The sequence below is a fragment of the Emydura macquarii genome, unplaced genomic scaffold (assembly GCF_026122565.2).
Source record: "Emydura macquarii macquarii isolate MOO-44397 ecotype Brisbane River unplaced genomic scaffold, CSIRO-AGI_Emac_v2 contig_2076, whole genome shotgun sequence".
Lineage (NCBI taxonomy): Eukaryota > Metazoa > Chordata > Testudines > Chelidae > Emydura > Emydura macquarii.
In genome coordinates, this window is record NW_027132213.1 from 240,081 (window position 1) to 263,715 (window position 23,635).

At 51.3% G+C, this 23,635-nt stretch overlaps 1 protein-coding gene across 2 annotated transcripts in view; it reads right to left on the reverse strand.

Annotated features, from left to right (window-relative positions):
- The window catches only part of OTOF (otoferlin), a 164,264-nt gene that overhangs the window by 128,359 nt on the left and 12,270 nt on the right, over window positions 1-23,635 (reverse strand). For both annotated transcript variants that reach the window (XM_067558464.1, XM_067558463.1), the window contains exon 2: window positions 21,491-21,549. In XM_067558464.1, the coding sequence (XP_067414565.1) occupies window positions 21,491-21,549 (59 nt within the window). The remainder of the gene's footprint in view (window positions 1-21,490; window positions 21,550-23,635) is intronic.

Consider the following 23,635-nt stretch of genomic DNA (forward strand, 5'->3'; position numbering starts at 1 on the left):
TTAGAGCAGTTGAGGCCTATTCACAACCGTTGATTAGAAGGTGAGAATGTGTGAACAGTGACAATCACTTCTTGTACTGAGAGAACCATTCCAAGTCCCTGTTCAGATCCATTCTGATTGTGTCAAGGTTGCATACGAGTTCCAGCTCTGCAGTTTCTCGCTGAAGTCTGTTTTTGAAGTTTTTTGTAGACGTATGGCAACTTTCAAGTCAGCTACAGAGTGTCCTGGGGGATTGAAGTGCTCTCCGACTGGTTTATGGATGTTACCATTTTTTATTTGTGTCCATTTATTTTTTTGCGCAGTGACAGAGGCTTGACCAGTGTGTAATTAGCTGGAACCAAATAAACTGTGTAGGTACGTGACTAGCAAGCACAAGCGCCAATTACTTGCTGTACGTTCCCCGTTATGCTGCAATCATGCAGCTTTCTCTTGAGAACCTGTCTTCTCTGTGGCTTTTCTGCGCACGGTGAGCCTACTCTGAACTCATCTGTAGGGCCCCCACCCTGTCCATCATCAAGTTCTACTTAAAGATTCACATCTCCCATGCTAACTACAGCGAATTGGGTCAACCTGTAAAAAAATTCCCCCTCCCCCCCACTTTTTTTTTTTTTTTGGGTTCCCCTTCCCCTATTGTGGAAAACCACAGCAGCACCAAAATCTGAAGGATCTGTCCTTGGTCCTGAAACTACAAGCAGCCAGGGTAGATTCACTTGCAAATGGAAAATATATGTTTCTTTGACGCCTGCCCTAAAAACAAGCCAAAGTAGGTCTCAGTATGGAAACCGCTGCTGACTAGTCAGCTTCCCCAAAGGAAGCTCCCTTTCTACAGGCAAGAGCAAAACTGCAAGGGTGTTTCAAAAATGGCCAATACATTTTATTAGTCTGTGCACTGCATTCACACCAAAGGGGCTGCAGCCAGGATCAGGGCCCCACTGAGGCAAACAGGAAAATACAGACCCTGCTGTAAGGTGCTGACAATCTAAGAGCAAAAAAGAAAAAAAATGCTATGAGTGAACATAAACATTCAGAAGGAAGAAGGGAAACAGTCATGCGAATGCATCTGTGCAGCTCAGAGACATACACATTTTCCTACGAAAAGCCAGTGGTTTAGAATGTGCTAACGCATGCGGTTTGGCTTGGAAATGCATTGCACAATCTCATTACAAATTCCTGTTGCTCTCATCTTTGCTAGCTCAGTTTGCACGTCTCCAAGGGACTTGGGATGCACTCACGTAACCTCTCTACTTTGTAAGAAGAGTTTGATTTTCTTAACATACTGCTGAGTCTGCAGGATGTTGCACTTCCTGGAAGGAAGGAAACAGGGCAAGAGTTGACGGCTAATGGTGGCTGGGTTGTGGATTACAGTTAAATAATTCTTAGCCCTGAGGGAATGCCGTCCTTGGTCAAGTCATCCTCACAAAATGCCTGCAGGGTAGGAAAATATCAGCTGGCCCTTAATGCAGTTGGGGAAACTGAGGCACACAGCCTTGCCTACATCGACCTAGCAACTCAATGGCAGAGTTGGAATTAGAATTCAATAGTTCTCATGCCTGTGTTCTATCCACAACCCAATATGCCTCTTAAATGGCTTAGGTCCAACAGCAATGTGCATTGTCTTATAGTGAGTCTCAAGTTAAGGAGCCTAGGATAATACTGGCTGGCACTTATGTAGTGCATTTCATCCATAGATTCTAAAACACGCAACAAACATTTACTGAGATCACTAACCCCATCTGTCAAATGCGACCATTTCTGGGGAAGAACACGGCAGCTGTTTAGCAGCGCATAGGAACACTGTAGGACAGTTTAGGAGAAGCAGAGAAGGGTATTTAGGGAGGCAGAATTGGGATTTCAGATGGATGCAAGGTATAATATCCCTAACCTTGCAAAAAGTATCAGGGAATCTTTAATTATCAGCACTGGCCAGGACCTTGGTTTTAAGTCTATGTGAAAGAGAGAGTCTCCAGAGGCACAGCACCCCTTAGCACTCTTCTGGGGCATTGGTTTAGTACTGGCTCAGAAGGAAAAGCACCTCCTATTGAATCACCAGTGCAGCAGAAGCAAGGATGTGAGTTCTTAAAGGCCTCCCATCCAAATTTTAAGCAGGCTAGAACTAGACAAGATCACAACCCAGGGTGAAATGGCTGGCGGCGAAGGACCTAGTGATCAGAGGTCTCATGAAATTTGAAGTATTCCTGAAAGCAGGAGCCAGGAGGAAAAAGCATGTGTCTGACCTTAGCAAAGCTGAATGAGAGACTCTTAGCAGGAAGACATCAATGCAGGGAAAATCACATGACAGAGAAGCAGATCCCTGGTAAACAGGCAGAGAGCCTGCTGCTGGAATTCATCCCCGTTCTGCAGAAGCGGGCCACAGGGGCCAACCTGGTCCAGCAAGGATGCAGGAATTAGTCTGAGACATAGTTTGTGTCTACACTGACAATTTAACAAATTCGATTTAGGTGCTACACCACTTGCAGAGGTGGTCTTATTAGGTCAATTTTACAGGCACCTCAATTCAAATTAACAGTGGCGTCAGTGTAGATGTGGGTGTAATTAATTCGAATTAAGGGACCTTAAAGTCGACCTAAGTTGCCAGTGTAGACCAGGCCATAGAAGCCACAGACTTTGTACTACATTCTGATGCTAATGGATGCTGCCGAGGTGTGAAGGCCCAGAGTTTGAGCTGCGTAAGCCCCTTGGACCAGTTTGCAAGGGATGGGTTATTCGCTTCCTTTCTTCTTTTCAAAACAAAATTTGCAAGGTGGAAGATTTTTCCTTCCAAATAACTCACCCCAACAACAAGGTACCGGTATACACAACCCAGTCCTCACAACCAACCCTACAATAACAAGCCGGTTTGCTTGTCCACACAACAAAGAAACATTCCATTTTCAAACTTCCCAGACATGGTTATAATCCAGGAGCAACAATTATTTTTAAAAATTCTGAGAAGATACCTCAGCAGCAACGTCCCTTCCTATTCTATGGGGAGATGAGCATCAAAACTTTGTGGGAAACATTCCTGCTTTGCCACCATGAACGCAATCCAGAAACCAATACTGCACAAAGAAATAAACATCAAACGCTGACAATTAGACGGTGGAACTCACTGCCACAGGAAGTTGTTGAGGGTAAGAACTTAGCAAGATTCAAAGAGTGATCAGAGATTTATGTGGAGAACAAGAAAATCCCAAAACGTTTAGAAGGGAGATCAAACCTACCAGGGATTAGGAGGAGACCTAATGGGATTATCCCTTCCCTGGAAGCATTCAGCAGTGGCCAGGAGACAGAATATTGGACTAGATGGACTGCAGCTCTGATCTACTCTGGCATTTCCTATGTGCCTACCTGATCACCCCATAGCTTTACCCGTTGCATCCTCTCTATATTAGCTCTCTTTGGAGCAGGAGCATTGCCCTCAGAAGTCTGGAGCAAACCATTCCTGCCTCTGGCATGACAGAAATAAGACGTATTTAATAAAATAAGGGAATCTAGTAATCAAAACAGTTTCATTCTTTATGACCTAATAAGAAATTACATTTTAATTGCAATAGATTCACATCAGTCATAATCTGTCCCCCAGGACAGACCTTTTCCATTCGCACAGTTTAATAAAACATCTCCTTTGCTTCATTGTCACATGAGGAGGCGGGGTGTCTTTGATGACAGGCTACCCACCCTGCGCCTCTGACTGTATCCAGACTGCTCAGGGGTACCTGGCAACCACGGAGGGTTTTTACCGAGTAGCTGGCAAATGGCCTTCATGAAGCTTTGCCAAGGAGAGCGATGAGGGGACCGGCTGGATTAAAGGATCAGGATCAGGAATGGGGCACGGAACCCTTTCGCCTGCAGGGCCGGCTGGTTCCAGTCTGGCTCATGTCACAGTGATCCTAGTCATGCTAGCTCCTACCCAGTGTTTTCCGGACAGGGTGCAAAATGCTTTCGGCGTCGTCCCTCAACCAGCCAATCAGTGGGGGAAATAGAAGAAAGGCTGGCCAGTCAGAGTGCAGCAAAACCATGGCCGACCAATCAGAGTGGAGCAAAGAAAAAAGACCAGCCAATCAGGAAACAAAAGCCCTGCAAGCGCAGTGGCGGGGTGCCCCCACAAGAAGGAACCAAGAGCAGCTGCCTGCTCGCCAGCCCGTAAAAGCAGCCCTGCATGTAGCTTTATCCAGATACCATGGGTACGACTCAAAGGGTTTTACAACTGACAGCCAATGTCAGGATCCCCATTTTACCGATGGGAAACTGAGGCACACGTGGGCACAGTCTCACAGCAGGTCAGTGGCATAGCTGGGAATAGAACCCAGGTGTCTGGGCTCTCCGTCCTGTTCCATACCGCCACTGGGCCACACGTTCAGCGAGCACAACTTGTTCACATGAGTTTGGTGTAGCTTGAACCCGTTCCTAGGGGACAGGTGTCCACTGCACATAGGGCACTGATGGGCCTCTCTGTCAGCAGCCCCAGCAGAGAGGTCAACTGCTGAACAGGACAAAGAGCGTGACCTTCCCTCTGTTGCTAGGTGGGTTTCCGGGACACTGGCAGCAACCAAGGACCATGCATGCGTGCACGCAACAGTTAATGGCTGATCCTCTAAGGGATAACAGCCTACTATTCCTACCAGCCACTACTATTCCTTTAGTTCAACACTGAACTCAGCCTCCACTGTCAACCCAGGCCCGTCTCCTGTGAACCAACAGAGAGCTGCGTCTGCCACGGCTGTCGATCTGGCATTTCCACCCAGCACAAAACACCCCACCAGGAATTAAGAGAGAGGAAGCAAAAGCCTTTTGTCTTGTCCCTGGTCTGCTTTGGGAGGAGCTTCCGAGGCAAACGCCAGACTCCATTTTTCTCCAGACCGTCTCGTTCAGATGGAAAGCTCTGGCGGTGAGGCTCTCGCAGGATTGATTTCTTCCATGACTTACAGATATATTATTTTTGCCTGTTTTAAAGTTAATGGTTTAAAATGCCAGTCAGGCAAAATAAAATCCCCTCCAATGGACGCACCCACAAATCGAGCCAGGGGGATTGTTAGTTAATACCGGGCACGGTGCGTCACCAGAAAGCCTTGGAAATACTAATCAAGCTGCGTAGCCCCACCTCTGACGATGGCTCCCATTTCACAGGAGGAGAAACAACTGGTTCCCAAGGTGAAATTCATCCCAGCACATGGCCCCGTGGCCTTATTACAACTGTCACCCAACAGAGTCAATTCCACTTTCACCCCCTTTCCAAAGGCACAGAGACCCTTGGCCCTTGTCCGGCAAACCACTTCTCTGCACAACGGATGCACCAGAAACACAGACGCTTGTGCAAATGTTCCTGGCAAGTTTCCAGAGGCTGCCTTGAAATGCTGTCCCTTTAATGCCTTTCCCGGAGACCGGCAGAGTTTTTAAACTTGCTGCAGCAGGTAATAATGGGGTTGTTGTTCTAAGGCATAATTGGCTGTTTTCCTTAGCAGCCCGCCTCGGTACCACGGTGCATCATTCTCCCTTTGTGGGCTTCATGAAATAGTTTGGACTGAAGGCGAATTCAGATGCGGAGCTGGGGCAACGCAGAAAGTCACAGCAGCAGCTCGTTCTCTGACCACAAAAAGACCCCGGCAGCGATGAGAAGGCGGCGCAGGTGGGAGCAGGTTTGCGCTGTCATTTAATTGCCTGGCTGCTTGTGACGGTGCCTAAGCCGCACGGAAAGGTTCTTACAAGGAGAAAGCCTCTTTAACCATCAGCAGACTAGCTGGGGCTCTGACTATTCCCAAAGGCTTGGCAGGGAACCCCCATCCCACTAAGGCTGTGCCAGAATAGACCCGGAGGGGACCCTCCAGTCTGGAATAAAGTCACTTTTATTCTGGAGTTGTTCTAGTGGAAACGCTCATTCCAGTCTGGCTCTGTAGTCGATTTCCCCACAGAGACAAGCCCTCGGCACTGAGCCAGGCAGTCACCCTGTCACTGGAAACCCTCCCCGATCTGGGGCCTGCGCTCCCCTTTTCTCCACACAACCGGCGACTTCCCAGCCTGCTGCACAACGAGCTTTGTGCAGGTGCACAGACAGCTGGCAGCGGCGTCACCCACGCGTGGCACTGGGGGCAGGGAACCCGGGGCCTTCTGGCTCCAAACCTGCAAGGCCCGTCTTCACTGCGGAGCTGAGTGCGGGGCAGCACTGGGGTTAACCCCGGCCACACGGAAAGCCCTTAAGCCACTGGCATTAGCACGACTCACCAGCTGCTAAGACAACGGCAGTGTGCTGCTAACAGCTCCAGCCTTGCTGTACAGCGCGGCCGCTGGGACCCAAGCTAGGTTCACTAGAGCGGAGTTAACCCCGCAGTGACGCCAGAGTCTAGTTCAGACGTCTCTGCCCGTGGCAGCACAGGGACCATCCCCTAGCTCTGGCTAGAATCACAACGAGCTCAGACCTGATGGAGTACTGTCTGCAGTTCCGGGCCCCCCCACTGCAGGAAGCATGTGGAGAAGTTGGAGCAAGTCCAGCGGAGGGCAACGAAAATGATGAGGGGGCTGGAGCACATGACTTATGAGGAGAGGCTGAAGGAACTAGGCTTGTTTAGTCTGCAGAAGAGAAGAATGAGGGGGGATTTGATAGCAGCCTTTAACTACCTGAAAGGGGGTTCCAGGGAGGATGGAGCTAGGCTGTTCTCAGTGGTGGCAGATGACAGAACAAGGAGCAACGGTCTCAAGTTGCAGGGCGGGAGGTCTAGGTTGGACATTAGGAAAAAGTTTTTCCCTAGGAGGGTGGTGAAGCACTGGAATGGGTTACCTAGGGAGGTGGTGGAATCTCCATCCTTAGAGGTTTTTAAGCTGCGGCTTGACACAGCCCTGGCTGGGATGATATAGCTGAGGTTAGTCCTGCTCTGAGCAGGGGTTGGACTAGACACCTCCTGAGGTCCCTGCCACCCCTCATCTTCTCTGATTCTAGGCGCCTTCCTGCTCAGCTCCGTCCCTGGACTGGGGCAGTTGGGGTCTTTGTGCCAGGCACTAGCAGGGGGAGCAGCGTGTGCCTTTCCCAACTGATGGGGAACAAGCAGCACAGCCGCTCCCCGGCTTCCCTGCCAGCTGCCCTAAAAGTACTGTCGGGGTTGCCTGGCAACCAGGAGCAGGAGGCCCGAAGCGAGCAGCGGAGGCGCTGGCAGAACCTGGCTGCCTGGATTTGCTCAGGCGGTGAATTAACTCCAGCCCTGGCTGCAGAGCGGAGCTGGGAAAGCGCCGCAGGCGTTCGGGGAGGAAGCCCCCGAGAGAGCCGCGCACAGGAAACGCTGCTTCCTCGTCACAGGGGTGTGGGCCGAGTGCCGGGGTCCTGCCAGGGCCAGGCCAGGATGCTCAGGTCCGGGTAGGACTGGGCCGGCAGTCAGAAGGGCTATGCCTACCCGTGGGGCTGCAGAGGTGGCAAGTGGCCGCAGGGGCTAGCTGCCCGGATTCCTTCCTCCCACGGCTCAGGTGGGGTGTGGATCTGGCCTGCTCCGGTTATGCTGCTTCTGTGAGCTGGTGATCATCCCTCCAGCCCCAAGCGCGGCCCTACCCAAAGGGTCACATTTTCCGAAGCACCTAAAATCCCATCGGCGACAGCAACCGAGGCGCCTCCGGCCACGGCTACACCGTGGGCATCACCGTGCGACCAACACGAGGCCGCGGCTCTGGCGTCCCAGCATAGACGCGGACCCCAGCGGAGGAAGGGGTTCTCCCTTCGCGGGAGTTAGTCTGCCTCCCCGAGTGGTAGTGGCTGGGTCGACAGAAGACGGGGGTCAGGCCGGCATGGCTGCAGCTCTCACGGGGGTGAAAAATTCACCCCCCTGGGCCCTGTAGCTATGTTCACCTAATGTAAGTGTGGCCCGCGTCTAAGTCTCACTGAAACCCAGTGATATTTAGGCTCTTGAGTGCCGGCCGTGTTGAAAATGGGACTGGGGGGTTCCTCAGTCACTTGGGTGCTTTGGAAAATGTCACCCTCAAACTCTGGAGGTGGGGGGTCAGTTAATAAAAAACGAGTACTGGATTTTAACGAGAGCTGAACTGAACTGAACGAGCTGGAGAGAAACCCAGAGCCACCCCACAACTCCACGCCTGCAGCATTCCGGGGTTACAGTAACAGCAAGGGTTAAAAACAAACAAACTGAGGGTGGAAAGGATCCTCCCCCACCCCTAACCCCCACTTCAGGTCACAAACTGAACTCTGCTAAGAGGCTTTCCCGGGGGGCAGTCAGAGGGTCGGGGTTGCTCCAAGCATGGGGTTACATCCCTGACCATCTTGGCTAATAGCCATTGACGGACCAATCCTCCAGGAACTTATCGAGTTCTGTTTTGAACCCAGTTATACTTTCCCATGTTATATACATCCCATGGCAAGGAGTTCCACAGGTTGACAGTGTGCTGTGTGAAAATATACTACTGTGTGTTTGTAACAAACTGGCTGCCTATTCACTTAATTGGGTGACCCCTGGTGTTTGTCTCGTGGGAAAGGGTAAATAGCAATTCTCTGTTCATGTTTCCCGCGCCAGTCATGATTTTTATAGACCCCTATCATAGGCCCCCTTTAGCTGGCTCTTTTCTAAGCTGAACAGTCCTCTGTAGCAGCTGGTGCTGGCCAGCCAGAGCCAGGAAACTTGGCGAGACGGGCCCCAGAGCTGATCTAATCTGGCAAATTCCTCTGATCCTAGGAGGTAAAAACTTGTACGCACTGAGACTGCTGCCTGTCCTTGGACCAGCATTGTCTCATCATTCATTTGTGCTCCCTGACTCTCTCCAGCTGCTGTCTCTTGTCTTCTACTTAGATTGGCAGTTCTCTGGGGCAGAGACCTGCGCTTTGCTCTGTATTTGTACAGTACCTAGCACACTGGAGTCTTGACCAGGCCTCCTAAACGCTACCTCAGTCCATACAATACCTAACATGTACATGTTGCTCTGCCTGCTATGAAGACAATTTAAAGGGAGCCCTAAGGATCCCGAGGCAGTGTTTTAACCGCCCAGCTGTAGGATTCTGCCCCGCAGGGCGAGACAGGCCAGATGGCAAAGCCGTCCCATTATCTGCCACGTCTGTCTCACTCCAACCCAAGTGCAGACTTGCACCCCTAGAAAACCGAAATCGGTTCAGCCCCCTGGTGTGTGAGCTGCCACGTCAGCCAGGCCGGCTCTCAGTATACTTAGAATGAAGGAAGAAGAAATACTCATCTGCACAGAGCAGGGAAAAGCAACCCCCCCCCCCCCCCTTCAATCTCAGCACATTTATTCCAGCTGCAGCAAGGAAGCTGGTAATGAACCTCTCGCAGTGACAGCCCAGTCCCGGATCTGCAAGACCCCGTCCCTGCTCCATCTCAACTGCTGGTCGAGGTGGTTTAGTGGACACCCCATTAACAGCGACTCTCGCGTTCATTAGCGCTCTGGTAGCAGCAGAAATGGTGTGTGCTCATTAGTTAGCCAAGTGCAGGACAGGAATCAAAGCCCCAGCGCCTGGAGGGGAAGCTCCCAGCAGGAAACTTATTCCTTTCTCTCTTCCCAGCCAGTCTGGGTGGCTGGTGAAAATGAAGTGGGTGATGAGACTGGGAATAGCCAGGGAACCTCCCCTCCCCGCCCTTCATCCTGCCCCACTAACCCCCTCGTTCCGGGCTGCCCACACAGAGCTCTGCCAGTGCCACTCACTCTTGGCAGCGTCCCGGTCTCTGCTATTCCCTTCTGCCCCCTCCCCAGCTCTGCCTGACCCTCCTTTTCACCCTGATGGGCCCTGGCTGACCCTCACCTGCGGTAAGTAAGCCTCACCCGTCACCATGCCACACAACCTCCCCGGGAGTTTAAATCCCCCCCAGTGATTCCCGCTTTGGCCCTCCCTCATGCCTGGCTGAGATCCATGTTCTGCCTAGCCTCACCAGCCTCCCGTTTCCGAAGTCAAAGCCCAGGACTGGTAGGTTTTGGGGTGGGAGGAGGGCTCCGGCTGCTTGCACTTTACACATGGAAACATTCAGAGTGAAGGGGTTTATTTCACCCGCTGGGGAAAGGACGGGTCAGGATGGAAATTGCAACTCAGCTTTAACTCTCCAGGCTCCGTCTGTGAGCACAGCAATACCAGAGCTACCCCACTGAGTACCACAGCTCCAGTTATACTGGTCCCAAGGCAGCCCTCTGAGACACTGGTCTTTTAACCTCCTGTGCTCTGAGCAGCAGCCGTTCAGGACTGCTCCTTTTACAATCACCCGTTCGGTTTTTAATACACGTCTTTGTTATTAATTTTCCTTAATTTTTTTATGTGCTTCTCTATTAGAGGCTGCGTGAAAAGCCAGGCCAAGGGGTCACGTTTATATATTTGGTTAACTGAAAACCTCCCTGCAGATTAGAATGGATGATTCACCCCCTACAGAATCTGCCCTGGCTTTGGCTGTGTGTGTGTACACACACACACACACACACACACACACACACACACACACACACACACACACACACACACACACACACACACACACACACACACACACAAGCTGGATAAAAACAAACAATACTCTTGCTGGCAGGTTTCAACATTTCCCTGCTTTTTTTCTTGGCATTCAGAAGGATCACACACAAGAACCCCAGAACACCAAGAGAAAGGCAGGCTGGTCCCTACATCCGAGAAGCACAGCTCCCCCTGTCTGATTCTAGTTTGGCTCATTGCAGACCGACTGCTGAAGACACAGATCACACCTTTCCCTACAGAGTCCCCTGGCCTGCAAATAGGACCAGGAAGCCCTTCGGATTTAAAGCAACGGAGTTTAATTTTCACAGTTTTCAATTGCACCATGGCTTGTCGTCACATGATATGTAGCCAATTGTTGCACCGTTCCATCCTGCACTAGACAGAGCCTCAGTTTCCCCAGCTGCCGGGATGAGGGTCCCCAGCCAGCAATGGCCTGCATCCCATTTGACGCCCCTTTTTCCGTCAGCTGATTGAGCAACCCAGAGCAAGAGTCAGGGCCTCCTGCTCTGAGCGGATTTCCTGCTAGCTGGAAAGAAGAGTTCACAAAAGAACCCGAGGTGCTCAGAGCTCGGCTGTGGCTCTCAGACACAGCCCATAGCATGGGACAGTCCAGGGCTTTTCCACCCCAGGAGCAACCCAGAGAAGGAACCGTGGCTTAGGGAGATGTAGTTCCCCTCTGCCACCCTCTTGGCGCCATTTGGGGTAACTACTGCTGGCCTGGCACCAGCACGTCCCCTAGATCCCAGCAGTGACTAGCAAACGAGGGGGCGGAGCCAAGGCACATCATGTCCCCGCCCACCCACCCCAGCTGGCACACAGCTCTCACACATGCCTGGACCTAAGAAGTGAGTGTCTCACACAGAGGTGTGGGGAAGGGTTCCTGTTCTCCCAGGTGAGCACGTGACCTAACCAACCCTTCGTGTTGGATGGCCATATTTGCCACAGCCTCTTTATCCTCTGAAGAGGCCCAAAGGATGGGTGCAAACTCCTCCATCTCCTGGCTGGGCAGTCCCGGCTCTGCCAGGCACCCAGGGAAGCGTTGTCTCTTTGCCATTTAAGCGCCTCGGGGAAAGGATCTCAAAGCATGATGTCGTGTCCCAGGTCTGCACACACAACAGAGCAGAGGACAGGAGAGAGGAATCAGGACTCCTGGGTTCCCCTTTCCTGTTCTTGCCCTGATTCGCTGTGTGGCCTTGGGCACCTTACTTCACTTCCCTGCACCTCGGTTTGCCCATCTGTACCAGGCGGATTGCGGGCCTCACTGAACGTTTGTGAAACGCTTTCAGAGGAGAGGTAGATGGACTGCAAATTAACAGTGCTCTAGAAATGCAAAGTAGCCTAAATCACACCGTATTCCTACGGCACCTTTCATCCAGGGATCGATCTGTGTGAACACAGGCCTCTCAAGCACCCCGTCCTACAGGGAATTTTAGACCTAAATGAGTCTAAACACACCCTACCCCTGAAGAACGTTTTCGTCCGCTCGAGAAGGGTGGCAGATAATGCTCCCTCAGTGCCTCCTCCTGCCTCGGCCAAGGAGTGGCTGACCCCCGAGGTCTTCTCAAGTTGTAAATTGCTGTTATATCAACGGGTGCTCTTCTGTTATTATTGACGCACGAGTGGCCCCGACGTGCTAGGCACTGTACACACAAGAGACAGTCAATGCCGCAGGGAGCTAATCTGATGAGACAAGACAGTCCAAGGTGGAAGGAAAGGTTTCTTATCCCAATGTGACTGAGGGGAAATTAAGGCAGAGAGGGAGTCCAAGGTGACAAAGGGCAGAGCACAAACTGAGCTCAGAGTCTAAATCTAGGATCCTCACCAAATCAGCCTTTCCCTCTGGATAGCACCCTCCTCTCAGCAGGCCGGCTCCAGGAGCAAGGTGCTGCTCAGCCTGAATAACGGCAGCAGAAAATAACCATTTGGTATTCAGAAGCTACACCCTGACCACGCTACTGAATTTCCACCTTTGATTCAATACCCCAGCCCCTTCTGGTGTGAGATAGAGCAAAGACGCCCTGTTTACACACAGGAATACCCAGTGGCTTATGCTTCCTGAGCTTCAAAGAGACGCGGGTTTTGCATAATTCATTAAGCAATGAATGACAACAACAAAATATAAAACTTTGGAGCAGCCAAAATGCAACCCAGACGTGGATTCTGGGGGATTTTAAGCAGCAGCAGGAGGAATTAATTCTGGTTAGCTCTTTCCAAGGGCCACCAGAACCCTTTGGTGTCTTGCAGACTGAATACAGTTACCTTTATTTCCTGATCGTCTCAGGCTTTGAGTTGAAACACTGAGCATCATTCTCTCTTCTTAATGCACCGGGCTTTACATGAGATGCAGGATGCAAAGGCTTCCCTCCAGGGGAAAGAGACCAGATTACCATCGCTGACAAAACAACGCAGGTGCTGGATGGCAGAGAACTGCCTGGCTTTATTCTTTACAGGGCTCTTGCTGTTTCACCCGGGCAGCATAATTTTGTGTGTGTCTGGTTCATAAATCATAAGTGCTGCGTATGCTGCTTGGAAAAGAAGGCAGCTAGTGCCAGCTATGTAAAATAAGATGCTGGTTTTCCCCACCCGAAATCATCACTTGAATATTCAGAGAATCCTAGAAATCCAAGAGGGACTCAAACGCTTGGATCATTCAGTGAGTCTCTCTGCCAGTCCAGCCACGATCACAGGTGTTTTGTTGTACTCGGTCCCTGCAGTTCGTTCCATAGAGGTTTTAAGCCAGGACTGAGGCCGTCCGCAGAACGGTGCGTGGGACACGCCAGCCGTGACTGCCTGCCCTGGACTTGGCTCCAGCAATCTAGCTTTCCCTCCCTTTAATGGGGGTTAAACCTAGATGCTACTCACAACGAGATCAATCACTGGCCATAAGAATGAAGCAGAACATTTCCCGGGTACCTGACTCAATACCCCAACCCCCCTCGCCTTCACCGGCATACGCATCTCCTCTAGAAATGCCCAGTCTTGCTAATTTTCTAAGCCCAAAGGCTTCCTCACCCAGCTGCCCGTCCTCACCGCAGCGTCCCGGCTCGTCTCCGTCCAGCGCGGAGCACGACGGGGAGAGCTGCCGGCCGAGCTCTGCTAAGAACACAGCTTGGCTGCTGAACTAGGCGCCGGGCCCTAATCCAGCAGTGACCAAAGGCAGAAAGGACGCCAGCCGCTAACGCCCTCTGAGAGAGGGGCTGACGGTAAAACCGGTTCTGTCATCCCGGGTGACAAAGGAGGAAGTGCAGCACTTGGGTAATGGAGTCTTCTCACTGCTTGGACGGGCTTCTGGGACAGGCCGGTGCAGCGGGACAGCTTTGACATTGAATACCCCTCAGCCTTCCTGCACCATGCTGGAGAAGCAGTCCCAGGCTTATTCAGAGAGGAGAGGACCAGCTGCCCATAGATTTTCCTGTCTGAGTACTGAGCGGCCCGACATTGCAAAGCTTCCCCTGTAACAGTCCTCCTTGTGGTGGGAGGGTGTATTGCAGCAACGCTTACAATGGCGGAAATACATACGTTAGGGGAGCCAGATGGGATAAAATAAGAGGACCAGCGGGGCTATGATGCTGAATTGCACCCTCAGCAAGTTTGCAGATGACACTAAGCTGGGGGGAGTGGTAGATACCCTGGAAGGTAGGGATAGGAAACACAGTGACCGAGACAAATTGGAGGATTGGGCCAAAAAAAACCTGATGAGGTTGAACAAGGACGAGTGCAGAATCCTGCACTTAGGACGGAAGAATCCCATGCACAGCTACAGACTGGGGACCGACGAGCTAGGCAGCAGTTCTGCAGAAAAGGACCTGGGGGTAACAGTGGATAAGAAGCTGGATATGAGTCAGCAGTGTGCCCTGGTTGCCAAGAAGGCTAATAGCATATTGGGCTGCATTAGTAGGAGCATTGCCAGCAGATCATGGGAAGTGATTATTCCCCTCTATTCGGCATTGGTGAGGTCACATTTGGAGTATTGTGTCCAGTTTTGGGCCGCCCACTATAAAAAGGATGTGGGACGAATTGGACACAGTCCAGTGGAGAGCAACGAAAATGATGAGGGGGCTGGAGCACAAGACTTATGAGGAGAGGCTGAGGGAACTGGGCTTGTTTAGTCTGCAGAAGAGAAGCGTGAGGGGGATTTGATAGCAGCCTTTAACTACCTGAAAGGGGGTTCCAGGGAGGATGGGGCTAGGCTGTTCTCAGTGGTGGCAGATGACAGAACAAGGAGCAATGGTCTCAAGTTGCAGTGGGGGAGGTCTAGGTTGGATATTAGGAAAAACTTTTCCCCCAGGAGGGTGGTGAAGCACTGGAATGGGTTACCTAGGGAGGTGGTGGAATCTCCATCCTTAGAGGTTTTAAGGCCTGGCTTGACAAAGCCCTGGCTGGGATGATTTAGTTGAGGTTGGTCCTGCTGTGAGCAGGGGGCGTGACTAGGTGACCTCCTGGGGTCCCTTCCAACCCTCATCTTCTATAATTCTATGCATGTGAATAGGAAGCCTTGGGCATGGCAGAAGGCAGGAGACCAAGGGCAGATTGTTTTTGTCCTGGGGAGCGTGTGGTTCTGAGCGCCAGGAAGGGAAGGCACTGGCTGGACCAGGAATCATGCTTTGAGTGCTCCCGGTCAGTGGTCCCTTGCTGGTATCTGAGCTGTTACATAAACCGTCCCTGCTACAAATCTTATACAACGTTCTCCTCCCCTGCATTGCAGGCTGCAGCGTGTGCCAGCTCGGATTGCGAGACCCAACTGCTCCACGTTGACGGTTGCAAATGGCACGTTTCCTTCGGCTTCCCTGGCGGTACGAATTCGATTCCTACCTCCCAGGAATAGCTGACCCCTCCCGATCCACGCTGAACGTCGCAGCGCTAATGAGACGTGTGAACAGCGAAGGAGAGCATTTTCTCCTCTGCCCCTTCTTTGATGTGAGACACAAAGCAGGATAATTACTGCCAATGAAATTAGCCAGCTAGGAATGACATTCATTCGCCTGGATCTGATGCCTGCTTCTCATGGGCACTCTCATTAGCTAATTAGCTTTGACGAGTCCAGTGCAGATCTTGACTCACTCAGACCAGGATTAAACACCCCCCCCCCCCACTGCACTGAGGTCAGAAGTCAAACAGGCTTGTGAGATCCGGGTTCAATTCTTTGCTCTACCACGGGTTTCCCAGGTGAATTTGGACAAGTCACACAGGCTATGTCCGCCGTTGGAGCTGGCAGGGGGAGATTCCCAGCTCGAGGAGACAGACCTACTCTACCTGTAGGGTCTGAGCTGGTTTGTGCTTGGGCCGGCTAGCCCCGCTCGCTGCTGTCCATGCTGCCGGGGCTACACTACCGTTTTTAGCACACGAGCCTGATGACACCCCTAGCTCCAAGTGTAGAAACACCCTTAGTCGCTCCGTGCCTCAGTTTCCCCACCTGCACAAAGGAATCAGAGCACTTCCCAAGCTCAGAGGGGTGTTGTGAGCATAAATACATTCAAGATTGTGACATGTTCCAAAATTAAAGTAACGGTGGCCATGTAATTTTACCTACAATAAACAGATGGAGCATGAGTAGCACGTCAGTGCTTTACAGGTGCAAAATGCTGGGCATTCATGAATCCTCTCCATGTGGTAGGGATAATCATAAACACTTTGTTTCTACAGCACTTTCCAGCCACAGATCTCCAAGCGCGTTACAAAGAAGAGATGGGACCATCAACCCCCGTTTCTGCAGCGGTGGAAGTTGAGGCCACAGAAAGGTTTACGTGATTTGCCCATGGTCTCCAGAGTCCCTGCTCAGGTCCACCAGACCACAGATAAGTAAAGCTGAGACTCCACTGCCAAAATGGCTTGTGACACAAACGATGACATCCCCCAAATTGAAATTTTCCACAGAAAAAAAATGACAATTTTGCTGAAATTTTTCTGTTGGGGGAAAAACTGATATTATATATTTTGTTTTGTATCAGGTCAGCTCAACCTTAATCGGTGTCTGAGCTGCTATGGTGCCTCGTGGGAATTTTAGTTCAGGCATCTCCTGTCCCTGTTCTCTCTGATGGCCTGGGTTTCTTGACTGGGCTACATCTCCATGATGCACTGCGGAGGCTACAATGCATCATGGGAGATGTAGTCCAGCTGTTTGGGATGGAAGGAGGGCAGGAGATACCTGAACTACAGCCCCCCTGAGGCCATGTGATGGTTCAGGAAGACCCTGTTTGACGCTGAACTGAGACGAAACCAGTCACTTCATTGAAACAAATCAAAATTTTTCATTCTGTGCAGAGAAGCAATTCGGGACAGAACCAAACGTCAACCTACTAGAATTTCCTGTGGGAAGGTCATTCTGATTTTTGATCAGCTCTACAAGTAAATATGATTATCCCCATTTCATGGATGGGGAAAAAGGCACAGAGAAACTTTTCCTGATTCAGGGCAGAGGCAGAGTGAGCTGATGCTAGACTCCAGGTTTCCCTGACTCCTGGCCCTGGGCTTAAAGTCAACCAGCCTCTCAACACTGAGCGACGGTTCTTGCAGGAACGGCCCATTAAGGAGACCTTGATTTAGCTTCTCTTTATAAAATTTCTCACCTGGGCTGGTGCATGGTTAACCTCACCAGAGAAAGGAGCAGTCTGATTCTGTGACTCAGATCAGCGTTTTTCTATCTGAACCCTAGATGTCCAGAAAAGTCAGCCTCTCCCAAGGAGGCATTTTTACCCTGTCCCATGGTGCCATCTCCTGGCACTTCCGCAGCTCAGTGGAGCTTTTTTGGCTTCTTTCAAAGTTGTGAGTTTGTGAGGCAAACCCAGAAAAGAGGCTGACCCAACCCACTGCAAACCAGCCCCCTGGTTATTTACACCTAGTACCCGCGGGTGAATCAGAGAGCTCTGGGATCTCAAACCTGGACCACACAGATGTTGCTGTGTAACAACAGTCCTGGGGCTGGAGGGATTAACGGATGAGCAGCTGAATATGTCTATCTTGGCTGAGTGACAGCTACAGTAGGGGGGAGAGGATAAACTTGGAAGGTGTAAACATCACGGAGGGAGGAGGTTTGTGTGATCCAAGGGCTTAGAACTAGACCGGTGGGACAATCTTGCAGAGCCAACCCTGGTCCAGCAAAGCACTTAAGCACATGCTTAGTTTAGTAAGCCAAAGGGACTAGCAGGTGCTTAACTTCTAAGCACATGAGACGCATGCTGTGCTGGACTGCAGCCAGCACCCTCAGCATTTTACAGACAAGGCCATAACGAGCAAATGGATGAATACTGAGTACAGCTTCCTCCTGCTGGGATCTGCCAGGCTGCGGAATAGTTTTCCCAGGACGAGAGAGACGTTAAAAGCTGGGCTGAGCTAAAACACTGGGGTAACAGAGTGGAGGGGGCAATCAGACGCCATGGAGCTGAGGGAGGGAGCCGGAGATTTTTGCTACCTGACCCGTAGGAAGATAGATTTATTCAGGTCTGTTCATCGCACCGAACCCAGCTTGGAAGGGCGAAATTCACCCCGGTGCAGAAGGGCACCAGATGGCCGATCGGACCACCTGAATCTCCTGACGTGCGATCCCAGCTCCCGAGAACGCACGCCTGCATGCATATGGACAGACAGACTCTTCCACAAGCACGTCCATCCTCCACGCTGTAACATCCTCCCTCTGCCAGGGCCAGGCAGATCAAATAGGGCAGAGGGCTGGCCAGCTGTGCTCTGAGACCTCCATCTGCAGGAGATGGTGCTCAGAAAGGACTAGCAGCAGGACACGGCCCCTCTGGTCACCAAAGCTTGGAGCCCACCCTGATCTCTAGAGAAGTCCCCCTGCTGATCCCTGGCGAAAAAAACACGACTTTCCTAGTCCGCTGCCAAGCGGCACAGAGCTTGTCCCTGGGTGAGTAGCTCCAGAGAATATACACATGCCCACGGGCTGCCATAAACCCCTCCGCCTCCGATCCTGCAGGCACCAAGGTGCTAGAGCATCGCCCATGCACCGTAGCTGGTGAGTGGGTGTGTGTGGAGCTGGAGCATTATGCTTCAGGCTTTTTTTGTGCGTGTGCGAAATGCTCCAAAGCCCTGCTCTTTCTTTTTAAAAGACCCTGCGGCTTTTGCACAGATGCTCAATCCCCAGGCCGGGACGGACGGATCTGAATACATAACGCGGGAGAGGAACGGCTCAGCGAGAGCGCTCACTTGGAGACGGGAGGCAGGGCAGAGCTAAGTCACAGCTAGTGCTATTCACACGGTCCCCCAGCCAGGGGTTGGTCCCAGCCAGGCTTCCTCCTGGAAGCATTTTCTATGTCTCCATCTGGATTTCACTTGCACCGAGCATCATCCTATCAGATAAGCCAAGTCCAAGGCCTGGTCTGTGAGCAGAATTGCTCCAATTTAATTACAGGTGTGATTTTAAACCCCTTTAGTTCAATGGATGCAGAGTTGTAGGTGCAGACCCCCAAACCGATTTGAACCCAGTGTATAGCGGTAGAGCTGGCGTTGATAAATGCACAGGCACAAGCTAAACAGGTATAACCAGTCTGGCACCGTAGGGGAGCATCCACACCGAGGTTTGCACTGATTTTGGTTAAATCGATGCAAACTGTGTGTGTAGACAAGGCTCCGAGTGACACTTGGTTGGTCCATTCTCTGCTTTTCCTGAGTGAGGGTCTCCGCAATCTGCTCCCCTCGGAATGTGACCTGAGCCAACGGGTCAGCCCTCGGATGGGCGACCTCCCAGGAGCGCCTGTGGCGCTGCTGCAAGGGGCGTTGGAGCCGCTCTAGGTGGCGATCCCCCGAGTCAATGAGTCAACGCCCCAGGGTGGGGTTACGGGGCGCTGTGAGGCAGGAGGCATCTTTGACGGGTTGAGTCCAAGATGGTCCTAAAATCATGTCTTCATTCAAGATCCCATGATGCTTCACCCGGGAGTTGAGGTGGTGTCCCGGCTAACTCCCTTTTTGGGGCATTACATTTGACCTCTGACAACTCCTCCTCTGACTTCTATTGAGGAGGGTTGTTTCGTTCCCTCCTATCCTTCCTCCTCCAAACTTACTTCTTTCCACTAGCGTCCCATCGGTGCCTTCCACCCAGACACCGTCTGCACACGCTTACAGTCAAAGAAAATAACTCAGTGTGCCTGTCACCCCGCCACTGCAGGGCGTAGATCATCAGAGGATTTGAATTCCAGCCCCATCAGAGCTTGAGCCAAAGGATTAAGACCATTAGCTGGTAACAGTAGTAGGCCATTATCTTGTATGTGGTTAAGCCAGAAATTCTGCATTGCCTCTGACAACTGGGAAAATCCTGCCCACAGCCAGTCAGTCTGGAGAAGCCGGGTCAAAGCTGGTGCCGTCACCGCGGGAAGACATCAGAGAGTCTGACAAGTGGACCAGTAACCACTGCGGGAAGGTCGGCCGCTCGCGCGCGGGGCTCGTCTCCCACACCGCTGCCAAGTGCCACCAACAGACAGGCTTTATCACGTCTCCTTTCATCTGTCAAGAGTTGGACGGCCCATCAACCAATGCACTAACTGCTAGACGGGGCCATGACACACGTTGTGGCGTTATAACGTGGGCTTGTCCTGCTTTGAGCAGGGGGTGGGACTAGATACCTCCTGAGGTCCCTTCCAACCCTCATCTTCTAGGGTTCCTATGAAAACCAGATCTTTGCAGACGAACTGAAAAGCTTTAAAAAGGAGAAGGTTTCAAGAGGTCTCTCCCAACCCACTTGTACAGTTTATCTTCTGGAAGCGATACAGTAAAAAATCAAAGGAAACACCTGCTCTTCTCTTTTTAATACACATTTTCTTTTTCAGTGCGACATATTGGTGTTACCATTAGCCCATGCTTGTGTGTGATCTTATTTCATTGTGCTCCTCAGGTTTCTGTCAGTGGTTTAAGAGAACGCTACATTTCAAAACCACAAACCCGCTGAAATCCAGTTGCTCTTTCACATCCTTTCCAAGTGCCGAGTTGAGGGTCTGAGGTCAATAAATCTGGACGTTCAGGCCCAATGAATTAAACACTTTATTATAACACTGACGGGGGCTGTGTGAACACATGAAAACAGGCCCTGTCGTGATGGATAGGAGCAAGGCGGGGCCTGAAGCATTTGCTATGAGAATCTTACATTTTGAATTTTCTGCCTTTTTTCTGCATTTAAAGTCTAGGAAAGGCAAACAGCATATCCAGAGAAGTGAGCAAAATCCAGCACTGGTGATAATATTGTTCATGCCATTTCAGTGCAGACAGTTTTCTTTAAAGAATCATTTCCCCCAACACACCAGCGCTGGCCAGACGGGCGCATGAGATACCTCTTTGGGTTCCATTTCCATTGGAGCAATGTGTGTGTCGCACCGGACCAACTTCAGTTGGTGACAGAGAGAAGCTTTCGAGCTACACCCAGCTCTCCTTGTGTAGGCTCAGAAGCGTCTCTCTTTTACCCACAGAAGTCGGTCCGATAACAGACATTACCTCACCCACCTTGTCTCTCTAATGTCCTGGGAACCACCTGGCTGTAACACTGTGTAAATATAAGGAAGTTCCAGGAGTCGTCAGCATACCAAATGCAATGCAGCCGCTATCTCAGAAACCTCCCAGCCTGCTGAATTATGGACCGCCTACGCTACCTTTTAGGAGAGAAACCTTGGGGAAAAGGAACAACTGGCTGCAACCAATGAACTTAAGTCAATTTAAACCCATCAGCTGTTCCTAGTTTGGCTTCCTCTGTAGGGCCCCTCCGAGACGCAAATCAAACCCACTTACACTCTTGGGATGGAGCTCATAGGACCCGCCTGTTCTGACGTCAGAGTCGGTCAGCAAAGACAGCTCTGAACCTCTGCACAGGAGCACGAGGGCGGGGCAGCAAAAAAGAGCTCTGTGTCTGCAGAGGGATGAACTCGATACCCTGGGGACAGCTTTAGGGCTGAATATTTGTTCTTAATGCATTATAAGAAGTGGGGAAAATACATGTAAGAGGGTAGTAGTATTTGAGCAGGAAGAGAATTATTTAAAAAAATCCACCCGCCCCTGCAAACCGAACCATGAGAAGGCAACTGGCCTGAAGAACAGATCGTCTCTTACCTCATCAAACCTGGCCTCATCCTCGCAGTTTTCAAGTACGCGGGTGTAGAAGGAGAGTCCTGCACAAAGCAGAGAGGAAAAGAGCTTTGTTACTTCGGAGCAAGCGGGGACTGAGAGGAAGGGATTGGTAGCGGGAGGAGAGGGCATGGGTGGAGCTGTCCCTGACCGAGCTGTGGGAGTGCGAAGGGGACGTAGGTGTGAGAGTGTGCATGGATGTGACGTGTGCGAGTTTGCAGTGGTACGTGCGTACTCTGACTGTGGAGAGGACGGAACATCTGTGGACGTGTATGTGAGCGCCTGGGTGTACGTTCTCTCTGTGGAAGTAGGTGTGCCCTGGGCGTTCAGGCTGTGTGGGGGTAGGTGTGCCTAGGTATGCAGGGTATTTGTGAACTTGGTGTGCAGGGTGTATGCACACTGGGTGTGCCCTGAGCATGCAGGGTGTGTGCAGGTAGGTGTGCCCTGAGCGTGCAGGGTGTGTGCAGGTAGGTGTGCCCTGAGCGTGCAGGGTGTGTGCAGGTAGGTGTGCCCTGAGTGTGCAGGGTGTGTGCAGGGGTGTGCCCTGAGCATGCAGGGTGTGTGAGAGAGTGTATGTGGTGTGGGCACACGTACAAGTCCCATCTCTTCTTTACCACGAGGGATGACAGACCCAGACTTTGGATCTAGAGTCAAACCAGAGAGTTTGCAGTTCAATTTTACCGCTATGATTTATTGCCACAGGGCGTGCAATCTGGGCATCTCAAACGCTGGAGAGTCTGGGTTCGGATTTCCAACCTCCCAGCTCAGGGAAATTTGGCTCCAGGGGCTTGAGTTGGGACCATCTCTCGTCTAGGTGCTCATGATCCTTAGGGAATCATTCAACAAATCCACTCTGAGTTTGTCACACACCCTGAGACCGGCCAGTTTTTCCAGGCTTAGGCTGTCCCAGGGAACAATAGTCCGTGCAGCTCTTACAACTCAGCACCAAAACACAGCTCGGGCCCATGTCTCCCCATGTCTCTCTTCCTCCTCACGACTATCAAAACAGGTGGTAGTTCCAGTGAGCAATTCATTAAAATTCCACATCATTACGTCCACAGAGAGCACGCAGTAAACCTTTCAACAGGGAGAAGGCAATTCCCTCCCTCTCCCCTGGGAAACTGGCTGGGCTGCTCTCGCTACAGCTGTTTGATCATCCGGTCTCGTGAATTTCATTCACTCATTCGAAATAAAGCCAGAGAATTTCGGAGGCTTAGCTTCTCGGTGTCAGCGGCAATAGTGACAGATCTGAAAGCAAATCGCCAGCTGGGTGCTGGGACATCCTGTGTGGGAGGATGCAGACAGAGGTGCTGTCATGCTGGATAACCGCTCGGATGGGCAATGGGAATTTATGATGTTTTTTTTGCAGTAAAGGAAAAAACACCAGCGGCTCAAACTAGCCTCTCTCTGTCTGAAAGGCAATGATGCTTCCCAGGGTATTAAATACCTGAGTAAACACTCATACATTGTACATACGATAATGTGTCGATACATATTCATCATACATACATACATACATAATGTGTTGTATGTTTCCAGCAGGGCAGAACCACACGTGTGCTTGGCTGGGGTCCAAAACTCCAAGGACATCTGAGCATCTGCAGTACCATGCTCAGACCTTTGCCGGTGTAACCCTTCGGCATGGAGAGAGGTAATGTGCTTCCCTGGGCTAAATACTGAGCTCTTAAAATGACGAGCCAGGTTCCAACATGGGATGCTCTGCCCTCATTACCTGGCCTTTCCTGATCTCTCTCCGATTTGAGCAAGGGTCTAACATTTAGCAAAGGGGGCAACGTTCTCTGGTGGTTATAGCCCTGGTCTGAGATTCTGGATTCCTGGGTTCTCTTTCTCAGGGAAGATCTGGCGGCGCTTTGGGCTTGCACAAAACCGGAGAATTTTATTTAAGTTTTTGTTTCACGAATTGTTTCCTCCACTAAGCCATTGTTTACTCAAGGGAAACTTAATAAATAGCATCTTTTCTAACCAAACAGGAGCCTGTGTTGCAGGAGGGTAAAGGGCCTGTACACACAGACACCAGCGACCGTCACTGGGAGTGCAACCCCTGGGCTTTCAGTATTAATGCTCTTCTGGACAGCAAGCACCTCTGCCTCTGTGTCTGGACGTCATCCA